Raw genomic sequence first — 14,882 nt, 5'->3', positions numbered from 1 at the left:
GACACACTGGGACAACCAAGGAAAGGGAATTTGTATTTTTGAAGACATCAGAAAGGAAGTTTTTAATGTTTGGTGTTTTATTATGCTTTTATATGTGCTGGAAGCCATCCAGAGTGGCTGGGGAAACACAGTCAGGTGGGCGGGGTATAAATAATAAAGTAATATCATCATCATCATCATCATCATGTTGGTCAATAACAGGACGTATAAGATACAATATAGTACATTTGAAACACTCTTAAATACACCCTTAAATGTAGAATTAAAAACAATATAAAATGTCGTTTCGTATTTCGTATTAATTTACAAAAGGCCCCTCCCTTCCTAGGAACAGTCTGGCCCTTCGCTCCCCTCCGACCCGCCTCCTGGCCCCCGAGCGTCCCCTGACGCTTCCGTCTCTCTTTGGCGCAGCTCACGCAGGCGACGCTCCGGGCATGATGGGAGCTGTAGTCCACCCACGGGGACAACGGGTTCCGAGGGGCGGAGCCGGGAGAAGGCCCAGGCGGGCGGTCTGGCCCTTCGTCTCTATGCCCGCCCCTCTTGCTCCGCAGTGCGCAGGCGCGCGGCGCCCGCCATCTTCCTCGCTTTCGGAAGGCGGCGGCGGTGAGTGAGGCTGGCGGGGGCCGAGGGGCCGAGGGCAGCTCCGGGCGGCGGCGGCGGGGGCGGGTCCTCGCGGCCCCTGGCGGCGGCTGGGGGGGGGTCCGGGGGGGGCGAGGGGCCTTGGCCTGCAGGCTCCTCCGAGAGAGGCCGCCGCCCCTTCCCGGGATGACTCGGCAGGTTCCTCGGCCTGGGCCGCAGTCCGACCGGGGCAGCTCGGGGGCGGGCAGGCTGGAGAGGGTTGGGCTAGATGACCCCCAGGGGTCCCTTCCAGCTCGCCTCTGATTCCAGGAGTAGCTTTCTGGCAGACCGGAGCTCAACAGGCGGAGCTGTCGCGCAGCGAGCCACCCAGCCATTCCTCCTCACATTTGGGCGGCCCGCCCTGCGAGGGAGCCAGGTGGAGAGGCAGTGGTTCTGCTGTTTCTTTGTCCGTACTCTAGATCCATTTGCTGTTTTGTGGAGGTCGGGGAATAACACCCGCTCCCCCCCCCCAAAAAAAAATTAGTAGGAGCATTTTGCCAGTTTTCCTTAATGTTTGTCTTTGAAGGGGAGAGGGATCTCTATCCTGTTTCTCTTCCAGGGGTGTTTCAGTTTAGAACACCATCCTTTTCCTTTGTAACCGCCTGTGTTTCTCTGTGAGATCGTTTATGATTATGTACACACATTTGGACGTTAACTTTGCCGAGAATAACATTTCATACACCTAAAGCTTGAAGTGGTCTTGTGGCAACGTTAAGAAAATGTTTAAAAGTGTGGGAAGAAAGGGATGTTGCTTAGGAAAATGAAATAACACATTTTGTGGTTTGTTGTTTTTAATTGACATATTTTAACACTTGAATTGAACTTACACAACAACTTCACAAGCTCATCGAAGAAATCTGGGAGAAAACATCCCAGCAAACGATAGGAATGCCAAAATTATCAATCTCTTTAAAAAAGGTGATAGAATGGATCGTGGAAACTATCAAGGCATCTCTTTATTAACTGTGGCCAGCAATTTTATTTTGCAAGGATATTAGCAAACCATCTCTTAACAATATCTGAGGCTACCCTTCCTGAATCCCAAAATGGTTTTAGGCATTCTAGGGCAGGCATCCCCAAACTCGGCCCCCCAGATGTTTTTGGGACTACAACTGCTATCATCCCTAGGTAACAGGAGGGATGATGGGAATTGTAGTCCCAAAACATCTGGAGGGCCGAGTTTGGGGGTGCCTGTTTTAGGGGACAGTGGACATGATTTTCACCACTCGACAGCTTCAAGAAAAATGCGGAGAGCAAAACCAACTCCTGTATATAGTGTTTATTGACCTGACTAAGGCCTTCAACACTGTAAATCATAATGCTTGTTTACGAAGCTATTGTACTACCAACCTTACAGTATGCTTGTGAAACGTGGACCACTTATAAATGCCATCTCCAACTCCTCAAAAGATTCCATCAACGGTGTCTCCGAACATTTTTACACACTTGGGAAGACAGGCAAACTAATGCCAGTGTACTGGAAGAAGCAAATATAACCAGTGTCAAAGCAATGATTCTTCAACAGCAACTTTGTTCGACTGGTCATGTTGTGCGGAGGCCGGATGATCGTCACCCAAAGCGACTACTCTATTCCAAACTTAATGCTGGTAGTCAACAAAAGAGGTTTAAAGACTCCCTCAAGGCAAATCTAAAAAAATGTAGTATCAAACTGGCAACTGGGAAACATTGGCCTGCGAGCGCTGCAAAGCCTTTACCAAAGGTGTTGTGGACTTTGAAGGTGCTCGAACTCGGGACGAAAGGGAGAAACGTCCTAAGAGGAAGGCACGCTTGGCAAACCCTCACCGTGGTCAGCTCCCGCCCAGAAACTTCTGTCCCCACTGTGGAAGGAGCGTGGATCCAGAATTGGCCTCCACAGTCACAGACTCAGTGTTAAAACGGTGTTCATGAAAAACAATCTTACTCGGCTACGAGTGATCACCAGAGAAGAAAGAAGAAGATACTCTCTAATTCTGTAGCTGCTTGGGGCGGGGGTGGGTAATTCATAGCACAGTGGTAGCTTGGTTCTTGAACTTAGTCCGTTCCGGGAGTCCATTCGACTCCTGAAACCATTCGAAAACCAAGGTGCGGTTTCCGATTGGCTGCAGGAGCTTCCTGCACTCAAGCGGAAGCCGATGTTGGGCTTCCGAAAAATGTTCGCAAACTGGAACACTTACTTTTGGGTTTGCGGCATTCGGGAGCCAAGCCTTTTGAGTACCACTGTAAAAGCAGAACTTCCATATACCAGGGATTAAGGGAAGAGTTTCCAGGTCATGGTAGGCTGAGCATTTCTTCCCCTAGAAAATAATTACTGAATGTAGTTGGACAATATTCCCTTCTCTACTCATATATAAAAGCTTGTGCCGTTATAAATCTGTTAATATTTAAGGTTTCACAAATACATTTGATGCTACAAAATCTAAATACCGGGTTGTGCCAGGACTTTTAACTTGGTTTACTGTCGTCAGGACAGCTCAGTTGGCAGAGAATGAGACTCTTCATCTCAGGATTGTGGATTCAGGCCTCACGTTGGGCAAAATTTTATATATGGATGTTTTATGATGGCCTATACTTGTAATAGGGTGTAGGACACTTGTAATAAGTGGGTTAAACCACTGAGCCTAGGACTTGCTGATCAGAAGGTCGGCGGTTCGAATCCCCGCAACAGGGTGAGCTCCCGTTGCTTAGTCCCAGCTCCTGCCCACCTAGCAGTTCGAAAGCATGTCAATTTGCTGCCAAGGAGTGTGGTGGAGTCTCCTTCTTTGGAGGTCTTTAAGCAGAGGCTTGACAACCATATGTCAGGAGTGCTCTGATGGTGTTTCCTGCTTGGCAGGGGGTTGCACTCGATGGCCCTTGTGGTCTCCTCCAACTCTATGATTCTATGATTCTATGATTCTAAGTGCAAGTAGATAAATAGGTACCACTCCGGTGGAAAAGTAAACAGCATTTCTGTGCACTGCTCTGGTTCGCCAGAAGTGGCTTAGTCATGCTGGCCACATGATCTGGAAGCTGTCTGTGGACAAACGCCAGCTCCCTCTGCCAGTAAAGCGAGATGAGCGCCGCAACCCCAAAGTCGTCCACGACTGGACTTAACGGTCAGGGGTCCCTTTACCTTATACCGGTACTTGTAATGTCTATTAAAGGTTTGGCGAAGTAAGTAGATTGCTGCATTGCAAGGGGTTGGACTAGACGATCCTTGTGGTCCCTTCCAACTCTACAATTCTTTGATTCTATGATTAATCTGTTTCTAAAACAGTGTTTGGTAAGTGTGGGATGTCACTGGTATATGCAATTAAAGCTGCCAGTTTTCTTACTGGTCCTGGCAATCTTTCTCTCAGAAAAGTAGCAGATGAAGCTTTTCTTGGCATGGAGGAATGGTAGGAATTTCCATGAGACAGGCTTGCTGTTAAGGGCTTTGCAGAACATTCAGGAAAATGTTGGCAATCCTGTGTGTGATCCATCTAACACCCATTTGTTTTCTTTTGCAGATACTACAGTCTACAAGCACCATGGTGAGTTTCTGTCCTGTTTCTGTGGAAGATGGGTATATGTTAGCAGTGAGGGGGGGAGCAGTTTTTCAGATTACATTATGTAAGAACAGGCTGCAGAATCACACCCGTGGCCTACCTACGCCAGCAGGACGTGAGTGCAACAGCACTTTCCACTCCTGCAGTTTTCAGCAACTTGTGTTTAGAAGCACTCTGGCCATAGAAGATAGCCAGTAGTAGGCTGAGGCTCAAGCTGTATGAAAACAAGGTTCATGAAACGGGGGGAGGGGCTATGTTGACAGGTCCACAGTTATATGCAGAATAAAATTTTGTTCACTCTTCAGAATATAAAAAAATGAGGTTTTTATGAAAATCAGAAGTGTGGGCTCATTTATGGGATTTCCATGCACTTAGAACATGAGAAACAATAGACCTGTGTGCCAAGAGTGACTGCCCCTTCCTTTTTGACAACTGCTTATCTCCCAGCACCCGATGGATGGGTGGTTGCCTGCTCTTGATGAGGTTGCATTTCCTCTGAAGGAGCAGGTGCACAGCTTGTGGGCACTTCTGTCGCTTGAGGCTTAAGCGGCCTTGGTGGCGCAGTGCGTCTTCCATCAGTTTTGGTTGGTGGCCTGACTACACCCCTATCTAGGCAGGGACAGTCTTAACTACTGCTCTCTATGCTCTGGTAACCTCTAGGCTAGATTACTGCAATACATAGGGCTGCCTCTGAAGACTGTTCAGAAACTTCAGCTGGTGTAGAATTTGGCAGTCAGGTTGATCACTGGGGCAAGACGGTTTGAGCATATTGCACCGATCCTGGCCTGACTGCACTGGCTGCCAGTTTCAGGACCCAATTCAAAGTGCTGGTTTTGACCTATAAAACCTATGATCCTTTAAACTGTGGGCTTAAAACTTTGGGGTTTTGTTGTTGTTATGCTATATATTTTTGTGTTGTTTATTGTAAGCCATCCTGTGATCTTGGGGTATAGGACAGTATATAGATCAGACACAGAAATTTGTGCCTCTGACATGCATTGACATGGGACCCAAAGGAGAGTTAAGGATCCCCGTTGAGTTTCAAATAGACTGTCTTTTGTAGCACAGTTCAGAAGGATAAAACTAGCAGTGGATAAGTTTAGCAGCTACCTATCCAGATTTTTTCCCCACGTTCTTATTTTTCCAAGTACTATGGATGTTGCAGTTTATCATTTGAATGGTTTGTAAATTAAATAATCATCTTTGCAGTCTCGAAGATATGATTCGCGAACGACAATATTTTCCCCAGAAGGTAATTGCATTGCAACATTTCAATTTCTGTCTTCATCAGCTGCTCTGATAAAAATGAAATGATGCTATTTCCAAGGTGGCAGTTATGGAGCTTTGTGAATGGTTCATTGGTTGTAATATTTCATTTTTACATTGCTGTAATCTGCCTTGAGAGGTTGGCTGTGTACTGAAGCATAAGGATTTGATCTCTGGGTTGCCATAAGCAGCAACTGAAGTTCACCTGAGGATAAACTCCTGTGCACGCTTACCTGGAAGTACATCTCATTGAAAACAGTGGAACTTGTTTCCCGATAAACATGCGGAGGGTAGCACTGTGAGCATAATGCATTTGAATATTAATTATCTTAACTATCAGTTTTATGGGTTGTAACCAGATGTGTCCCCCGTACTGACAGAAAGCTCTTTCATCCAGTGGACCCTTCCATCAGTGGAATGAAGCTATATTTACCCATTCTTCCAGGCCACCTCCCAGTTCTCTGGGGCAGGTTTTGAATGCTATAGTTGCAGAGGGGATAGGAAATTGGTAAAAGAACTACATCAAAAACACCCTCATTCCCCTGGCAAAATTCTGCACGGAATTAAAGAGTCTTCCATCAGAAGGAAGGGCACCCTTAGTTACAACCATATGCTGTTATTTTACACTAACATTATTTCTAAAAGTGGCAGTCTTTATTTATTATTCTATGTGGACTTGGTCAAAGTGGATTGGAACCAGAAATAGCTTTCTGCGAATGGAAGGATTCCTTCTGTTTGCAGAGGAGACCCCAATCCAGCCCATTCCCCTGCGTCTCCCACATTTCCCAGAAAGCTGCTCTGCAGGGTCCGGGTATCCTCGTGAGAGGTGGTACTGGGGTCTGCAGAGTGGAGGAGGAAGTGGCAGAAATTGCTGAATCACTCTTTTGCCCAGCAGAGCATCAGAGTAGAACTCTCCTTGTGGGAAGTTTGGGTTGCATGCTATATATTTTGTTCTGGACCAAAAGAATCCCTGGCTAGGACACAAATGAAAGAAATTTGATGCTTGTGTGACTCTGGCCTAGAGTTTAAATCAGTGACTCAGCTGCCACTATTACCCCCTCAGGTCGCCTGTATCAGGTTGAATATGCCATGGAGGCCATTGGACACGCAGGCACCTGCCTGGGGATTTTAGCAAATGATGGAGTCTTGCTGGCAGCAGAAAGGCGCAACATCCACAAACTTCTGGATGAAGTATTTTTTTCAGAGAAAATATACAAACTCAATGAGTAAGTTGTATGCCCCTATGTTTTATATAATTTTTTGTTTTGCGGTACGATTATAAATGTTTTGAGGAAAAGTCTCAGCTCAGTGCCCCAAATTCAATCTCTCACATCTTCAAGTAGGGCTAGGAAGAGACCCGTCTGGAGTTTGGAGGCTACTGTCAGTTAACATAGAAAATATTGAGCTAGATGGACCAGTGATGTGACTCCATATAAGGCAGCTCCCTATTTTTCTGCAAGTTCAGGTTATGAGGCATTGACAACTGGGCCAAAACAAACAAGATGAATTTTAACAGGGAGAAATGTAAAGTATTGCACTTGGGCAAAAAAAAATGAGAGGCACAAATACAAGATGGGTGACACCTGGCTTGAGAGCAGTACATGTGAAAAGGATCTAGGAGTCTTGGTTGACCACAAACTTGACATGAGCCAACAGTGTGACGCGGCAGCTAAAAAAGCCAATGCAATTCTGGGCTGCATCAATAGGAGTATAGCATCTAGATCAAGGGAAGTAATAGTGCCACTGTATTCTGCTCTGGTCAGACCTCACCTGGAGTACTGTGTCCAGTTCTGGGCACCACAGTTCAAGAAGGACACTGACAAACTGGAACGTGTCCAGAGGAGGGCAACCAAAATGGTCAAAGGCCTGGAAACGATGCCTTATGAGGAACGGCTAAGGGAGCTGGGCATGTTTAGCCTGGAGAAGAGGAGGTTAAGGGGTGATATGATAGCCATGTTCAAATATATAAAAGGATGTCACATAGAGGAGGGAGAAAGGTTGTTTTCTGCTGCTCCAGAGAAGCGGACATGGAGCAATGGATCCAAACTACAAGAAAGAAGATTCCACCTAAACATTAGGAAGAACTTCCTGACAGTAAGAGCTGTTTGACAGTGGAATTTGCTGCCAAGGAGTGTGGTGGAGTCTCCTTCTTTGGAGGTCTTTAAGCAGAGGCTTGACAACCATATGTCAGGAGTGCTCTGATGGTGTTTCCTGCTTGGCAGGGGGTTGGACTCGATGGCCCTTGTGGTCTCTTCCAACTCTATGATTCTATGATTCTATGACGTCTTTGATTCCATGCCTTTTTCAACTTCCATTTACAGGTGTCTCTTTCAGGGCTGCTGCCATAGCAACATTTTTCTCCTAGCAGAAATAATACTGTGCTAACATTCCTTTTCTGTAGTGAGTTGATGTATAACTTTGCCATCAATTTCTATGCATTTAATTCAGAAACATTCAGAAGCATTCCTATATTTCAGCAACAAAATATTCTGTATTTGATTTCTCCATAGTTCTTGCCATTACTCTTCTAGGCATCAATCGTAGGAGCCATAACTCTCCCCTGGACTGTTAAGAAATATTTTACCATATCAACAAATTAACTTAATGTTTATTCGGTTTAGGCTCCATACCAATATAGGCTACCCTTTCTTTTCCTAAATCCAATCCTTAAATTACTTACTTTGATTTCCTTCTGCTGAAACAATAGCTATCAGCAGAAATTCAGCAAGAAAAGCATTTAGTAAATACAAGTTAGAACTATTGAGACACAAAGTACTTTTTGTCAAGAAAGCAGATACAGCGAAACTTTTTTTAATACCTCTAGCAGCTGTTTCCAGTTTCCAGTGCTCTCCTTTCCTACCTTCCAGTTTACGCTTTCTGCCTTTGTTTCTGTGTTGAAATTTTGGCAGGTGAAGCATTTCTGTCTAGTACTTCTGGCTTGTTTGCAGTGCATCTTCTCAAGTGTACCCTCCTGTGCACCCTATCGGATGCTGAATCTGTCGTCTCTATACGTCCACCTATTTTTGTTGTTATCCAGTAAGAGCACCCACCCAGTTCCTATGCCTCCCCATCCATTGTTTCATGCATCTGGGTGGACAGGTGCCCTTACTTTGGGATGATCCATATCTGGACTTCCCAAGTGTACGATTTTTTGTTATCTTCTTACAAATGTTTGTGAGTGGTGTCAGTATTGTTGAAAAATATTTGATGTGACCAGAGGAGAGAAAATGGTTTATCTACTTGTTTTCAAAAGTCCAGCTGTGTGTTTCATTATGATAATTTGTGGATTAGTTTTGATGACACAGAAGCACAGCACTGTGTTAATACAGGTCATTTGATAAATCCATATAATCAGCAAACTGTTTCAAGTAATGACTATGTGCAGTGAAGATATAGGCTTGGTTGGAGCTAAGTGTGCCATGGTGTTACGAAATAGTGCCTCTGCTTTATAAAATGGTACGTGAAGCTCACAGTCAAACACAGTGATCTTCTATATTCCAGGGATATGGCTTGCAGTGTGGCTGGCATAACTTCAGATGCCAATGTGCTAACGAATGAACTGAGGCTGATTGCACAAAGGTACGTTTGTTTGTTTGTTTGTTTGTTTGTGTGTTTGCATTCTTCTGCTCTGCCCTTCCACCTGCCCAGGGCTGCCAGCAACAACCTTCATGCACAATACAGGCATACAAGTTATCATTAAATCAATAGTAACCTTTAAAGCACAGTGCAGTGACAATGAACCCTGTCTGTTAAAATGTACAGCTAACTATCAAAAACCTGACTAAATAAATACTTTTAAGTTGATACCTAAATGACAATGCAGGCAGGAGAGAATAGTAAAATCACAAGAATGGTTGGAATATTTAAAATACAAATTCATGACAACTGATGTTAGGCTTGGAACCTAAAGTCCAGCAGTATGACAAAATCACCAGACATACTTGTTTTCTTCTTGTATCAAAAGATGTTATTAATATGTAAATTCTGAAATAAAGACAGTATTTATAAGGATGTGTGACTTTAGATTTCAGACTTGCTGTCTAAAATTAAATGGAAGTATTTCCATGTTTAAAGGAGTTGATTGTTTAGACCAGCCTTTTTCAATCTTGGGTTCCTAGATGTCGTTGGACTACAACTCCCTTCATCCCTGATCACTGGCTATGCTGGATGGGACGCATGGGAGTTGTAGTCCAACAGCCTCTAGGAACCCAAGATTGAGAAAGGCTAGTTTAGAATGTACAACCCCCCCCCAATGTTCTGTAGTTAGATCCTAATCAAACCTGTCATAAGTAAATCTTACTGTATTTAGTGAGATTTCCTTCCTGTTAGTCTTTCGTCTTTAGCCGTAGTCTGCAGAGATTAAGCAATCTGTTGATGGTGTCTTACTTTAAACTTTAAAGCATATGAGGTGATACCCAGTGTTGTGCACAGGGACTTCCCCCTTCCTCTCCTTTTACCTGCTCTAGGGTGTAATAATGTACTTTACTGGCCAAGGGAGCTGATGTTTGTCCGCAGACCACAGTGCCACCCGCGTCCCACTCTAGGAGGTACCACCTTGCAGATCTGCTCTAGGGTGTACCACTGCACTCTAGAGCAGATTTGAGAGACATGCAGGAGGGAGGAGAGGAAGGGGAAAGTCCCCTTGTGCCATCAGAAGTTTGTTCTGCTTGCAGATGGGTATTGCAGGTGAGATTCAATTGTATTCCAGACACTTAAAACATGTTTAAATTGCTTCGTAAAACCAGTGGGATGAGTTTTTTGCTTTGACTTGATCATGACCATTGACCAAAATCCCAGGAAAAGCTGCTTGATTTTGGGAGGGACTGAGCTGCCCTTAAAGCAAGGGTCAATTGCATGCCTTGTTAGAAATCTTTAAAAATAGAATAGTCAAAGAGTATCTAATCACACCTCAGACAGAGCAGAACAATCTGTCCTCTCAGTGACTTTTTTTTTTTGCTAAGACAGCAAGATATGTATCCACTTTGAAATTGGACAGTGAAAGTGGTTTGATTACCTTTTTTTCCTTCTTTCTGTGCTCCCCAATTTTTCTTTGTTTCAGCTTCCATTAATTGAAAAAACAAAAGATAAGGGTGGCTGTACTCTAATTTGCAATCCTACTTCAACTGCTCTGTGACCCAGTTTAGGGTCCCAACGGATCAGCTACAGAATGCTGACTTGGCTTTTGAATTAAGTTATTTTAAGTAGCTTAACAATCCTGCCTGCCTACAAATATTTGAATTTTCTTCAATCCTTTTAATTTATATCATTAAAAGTAATGATATAAAGGCATTGATGTGGATTTAGAGCAGGAATGGGGACTTTTTTCATTTTCTGGGCAACCGTTTGAGGGCCACGGGCCAGTGGTGGGCAGGGAAATGAATGTACAACAGATTGAGGATGCAATCCAGCCAGGCAAAGCCATTCATAGTGCAAAACCAAGAAGAGTCCTGGGGGCCAGATAGAGAGCCCCAGAGGACTGCTTTTGGCCCCTGAGCCCGAGGCTTCTCACCCCTATTCTAATGAGTCTTATAGGAGCTTTGAAATTGTAGATTTAGCACTGTGTCTTTCCTAAGCTGGGTTTTTGTGTGCAGCAGTCCCCATCTGTACTGTTTAACAATCCCAGTGCCGCTTGATGTAGGTCCTCCAGGCTGTAGTGAAGCAGTCCCTATGGCAGATGCTTGAAGGAGAGGTGAAGGGGCTCAAAACAAGACGGAGAAGACCAGTCTCTCCAGTCATTTGGGGGGGGGGCGTTGTTGGAATTTTTGTTTTCAGGCATGTCAATCTGTTGGGGTCTGAAAGTAAAACGTAAACATGGTGCTTATTTGTAGCTGATTTGTGCAATTTCTATAGTGATTCTTTTTTAAAAAAAATATTTATTTGATAATATTTTACCCTGATGCTGTAAGAGTTGTTCCAGGTAGCTTCAGAAGTAGACATGAAACCATTAATCATTGCACCTGGTGCGTTAGCACATTCAAGAGGTCCATATCATGGTGACTCCCTGTTTGTGGAATGCTCTCCCAAGGGAGACTTGCTGGTGCCTTTGTCACATATCTTCAGGCACCAGGTAAAAATATCCCTCTTCTCCCTGGCCTTTGGCTAATTAAATAATATGTGGCCTTTTAAGGTGGGGTGTGGGATTGTTTTGGTTTGTTACTATGTTATGTATTTTTGTGTTTTTCTATTGTAAACTGCTCTATGATCCTCGGATGTAGTGTGGTTTAGGAATTTAATAACGTGTTTGTAAATATTGTGCCAATTGTTCTAGGTATCTGTTGCAGTATCAAGAACCAATTCCTTGTGAGCAGTTGGTAACAGCCCTGTGTGATATCAAGCAAGCTTATACACAATTTGGAGGTAACATATTTACCTTTAAAGTGGCAAATAAAAGTAACTTGGAATACAGAGATCTGTCCTAAAAGTTAGATTCCTAGTCAAGTACAGGAAATCACCACTTCCAACACCAATAATCTAATTCATGGGTAGGCAAACTAAGGCCCAGGAGCCGGTTCCAGCCCAATCACCTTCTAAATCCGGCCCACAGATGGTCCAGGAATCAGTGTGTTTTTATATGAGTAGAATGTGTCCTTTTATTTAAAATGCATCTCTGGGTTATTTGTGGGGTGTAGCAATTTGTTCTTTTTTCTTCTTCAAAATATAGTCCGGGCCACCCACAAGGTCTGAGGGACAGTGGACTGGCCCCCTGCTGAAAAAGTTTGCTGATTTAATTATTGCTGCTGGGCTGTAAGCATCTGGCTCTAATTCTGCTGGCATAGATTGAGCCCAGAGTCAGACTGAAAAATTGACTTTGAGGCAGAGCTCCTTGGAAAGGTGCACTCACCATCCCTGTGTTTGGTGGAAGGCTTCTTCAAGGGGTGAGTCGCTCCAGTAGTGTTTGAATCGCTTGAGATGGCAGGTCAGTCTGGTGTAGTTAATTAACCAGCAGAACAAATTGTATTTTGGTCCTCTGAATTCTCTCTTTGGGGTATAGGTGACATGGATCTTTTATTATTAATTTGCCTCTGCTTTTTAATTAAGAAATCTGCCTGTTGACTATTGCAAGGCTTGAACGGAGTTGTTTGTTGTGTCTGATTTTCCAAAATGCATTTCAGGTTTTTGTCTTAAATAAATATTTACTTCAAAATAAAACAAGTTTTTTGGGGGGTGGGGTGGGGGAATCAGTCCTTAATCACTCTGTATATGTTTTGCAGTTACTTATGCCTGTGTGTTGACTCTTTCAAAGAAACATAAGGGGGAAGCTGCATGAGGGCAGGCTGACAAAAATAGGTCTCTGGCATCCTTGTTCTTCCACACATCTTGGAAAGAAACTGTGGGGATGAGGCAGTATTGGAGCTTATCTTAAGCAGCAGAAGTTCTGAACAAGCTACTAAATCCTAGTTCATAGAAAAAGGATTTTGCATTCGTCTTGGATTTTCCCCTTTTGAAGTGGGACTCTTGGCAAATTGTGCTTCTTAATTTAAATCACTCATAACCTTGTGTTTTAACAGGAAAGCGTCCTTTTGGAGTTTCACTGCTGTACATTGGCTGGGATAAGCATTATGGATTCCAGCTCTATCAGAGTGATCCTAGTGGGAACTACGGGGGATGGAAAGCCACCTGCATTGGAAACAACAGTGCTGTAAGTTTGTCATCTTTCATGCTAAATTCCTTCTTCCGTATTCTTGAACATAACTTTTTTGCAAATAGAGCATCCAGCAGTAAGGTCTATGCTGAGTATCCGCTAGCAGGCTTTGACACTTCCCCTGTCTTACATAAAGGCACAGCAGAACTGCAGTGTCATCTTTTATGTTCCTTAACAGGCAGCTGTGTCAATGTTAAAGCAAGACTACAAAGAGGGAGAAATGACCTTGAAATCCGCCCTTGCCTTGGCTGTCAAAGTCCTGAACAAAACCATGGATGTCAGTAAACTCTCTGCAGAGAAAGGTGAGCAGTAATGCGTCTTTTCTTGTGAGGCATTAAGATGCCATCACAAGAGGTTTTGGCCTTCCCTCTGGGAAGTGTGTTTCTGTTTAATAAATGCTACAGTTGGCAGTGTTTTGCTAATGCTCTGTATGTTTGACATATTAAATAATTTAATCTGCCAGCATCATCCATAATGATTTTCCCCTGTCTTAATATGAGTAGCATGACAGTGCCTAATAGCTGCTGGTGGCAGTGGTTGTATTTCCTTCCACATATGTCCCAATATGATGTACAAAATATAATAAAGCCTGCTTAAATAGTTACATAGGAGACGTAGAAAGCTTCCTTATACAGAGTCGAGCTGTTGGTTCATCTAGCTCAGCCCGGTCTGCATTGACTGGGTTGCAGGCAGGAGACTCTCCCAGCCCAACCTGGAGATGCTGGGGATGGAGTCTGCGGCCTTCTGCATGCCAAGCAGATGCTCTGCCCCGGAGCCATGAGCCTGAGCCTTCCCCAGAACACTCCACAGTTTTCCTATGGGGAAAACAGATCTTTAAGGAAAATTCAGGATTGCAAGGATTCTGACATGCTCAGTATTTTGTTAGCGAAAATGTTATGTTGTGAACAGCCCTGTGATGTTTGGATGAATGGCGGTATACAAATTTCATAAAAATAAAGACAAGGAACTTCCATTATCTAGTGAAGTGTCATAAAACCTTCTATCTTTATCTTGTACTTCAGTGTTTTCTGTTGGCACTGGAGAGAAGCCACAGTTAAGACATTTGCTCTAGTTTGGTGTATTTTTAAAACAGAGGACGGATGTTGACTAATTGCCAGTTTAATAATTTAAGGCAGTCCCTTTCATATGCCAGTCATACAAATTGACAATATCTTTTGTAGGGGCGACTTGTACCTTCTTCCTTTGGCTGACTCAATTCAAAAGAAGCCTTGGATATTCAAATGTATCATTTATATTTTTCATGTTTCAGTTGAGATTGCAACCCTGACAAGAGAGAATGGAAAGACAGTAATAAGAGTTTTAAAGCAAAAAGAAGTGGAAGTGTTGATAAAGAAGCATGAAGAGGAAGAAGCCAAAGCAGAGCGTGAAAAGAAAGACAAAGAGCAGAAAGAAAAAGATAAATAACTTAAGCACTTTGAAGTGGGGGAAATGGGCGTTTTTCGATAAACAAATACAGATCTTACTGGTGGAGTGAAGAAGCTAGTAATGCTGTATATTGAATCGGGTCCTTTTGTACCAGTAAAACGTGTTGCCCACTTCTTCAGAGAATTATAATTTCTTGGTTCTACTCATCTTTGTTTTTTATTACTTAATAAAACAATACTGTTAAAGTTTGATTGCATCTCTGTTACATCTAATATACCACTCGTTGAAGCAAACATCTTGGTTTGAAAAATATGGCAGCTTGGAATTGAAGTCAATAGGACCCATAAGATATTTTCCCTCTTATTTGTAGTCATGATGGGAAGGAAGAAAAATGAGGTCTCTGAAATACATTTGTTAGATCTCTTATCCTTCACAGATGGCTAAAG

At 43.5% G+C, this 14,882-nt stretch overlaps 1 protein-coding gene across 2 annotated transcripts; it reads left to right on the top strand.

Annotated features, from left to right (window-relative positions):
* The first annotated feature begins 540 nt into the window (after positions 1-540).
* PSMA4 (proteasome 20S subunit alpha 4) lies at positions 541-14,687 on the top strand. 2 transcript variants are annotated; one of them, XM_083630801.1, is made up of 9 exons: positions 541-607; positions 4,104-4,127; positions 5,352-5,394; positions 6,472-6,634; positions 8,910-8,987; positions 11,677-11,765; positions 12,917-13,047; positions 13,229-13,352; positions 14,321-14,687. In XM_083630801.1, the coding sequence occupies exons 2-9, from the start codon at positions 4,125-4,127 to the stop codon at positions 14,473-14,475; spliced, it is 786 nt and encodes a 261-aa protein (XP_083486927.1). In that variant the 5' UTR covers positions 541-607; positions 4,104-4,124; the 3' UTR covers positions 14,476-14,687. The 2 variants fall into 2 exon arrangements, with proteins under 2 accessions (XP_083486927.1, XP_083486928.1); XM_083630802.1 differs by lacking the exon at positions 541-607 and adding an exon at positions 654-666.
* Positions 14,688-14,882: the final 195 nt, after the last annotated feature.

Source organism: Podarcis filfolensis, assembly GCF_964270895.1.
Source record: "Podarcis filfolensis genome assembly, chromosome: 9".
Taxonomy (NCBI): domain Eukaryota; kingdom Metazoa; phylum Chordata; class Lepidosauria; order Squamata; family Lacertidae; genus Podarcis; species Podarcis filfolensis.
Note: the sequence above shows the minus strand (reverse complement) of the source record. Positions and strands in the feature narration are given on the sequence as shown.

Excerpts from the sequence above, each read along its gene's own strand:
- PSMA4 (XM_083630801.1), top strand. Across the intron at positions 6,635-8,909 it reads AAAATATACAAACTCAATGA|GGATATGGCTTGCAGTGTGG; the intron begins GTAAGTTGTATG and ends TCTATATTCCAG. Across the intron at positions 8,988-11,676 it reads CTGAGGCTGATTGCACAAAG|GTATCTGTTGCAGTATCAAG; the intron begins GTACGTTTGTTT and ends CAATTGTTCTAG.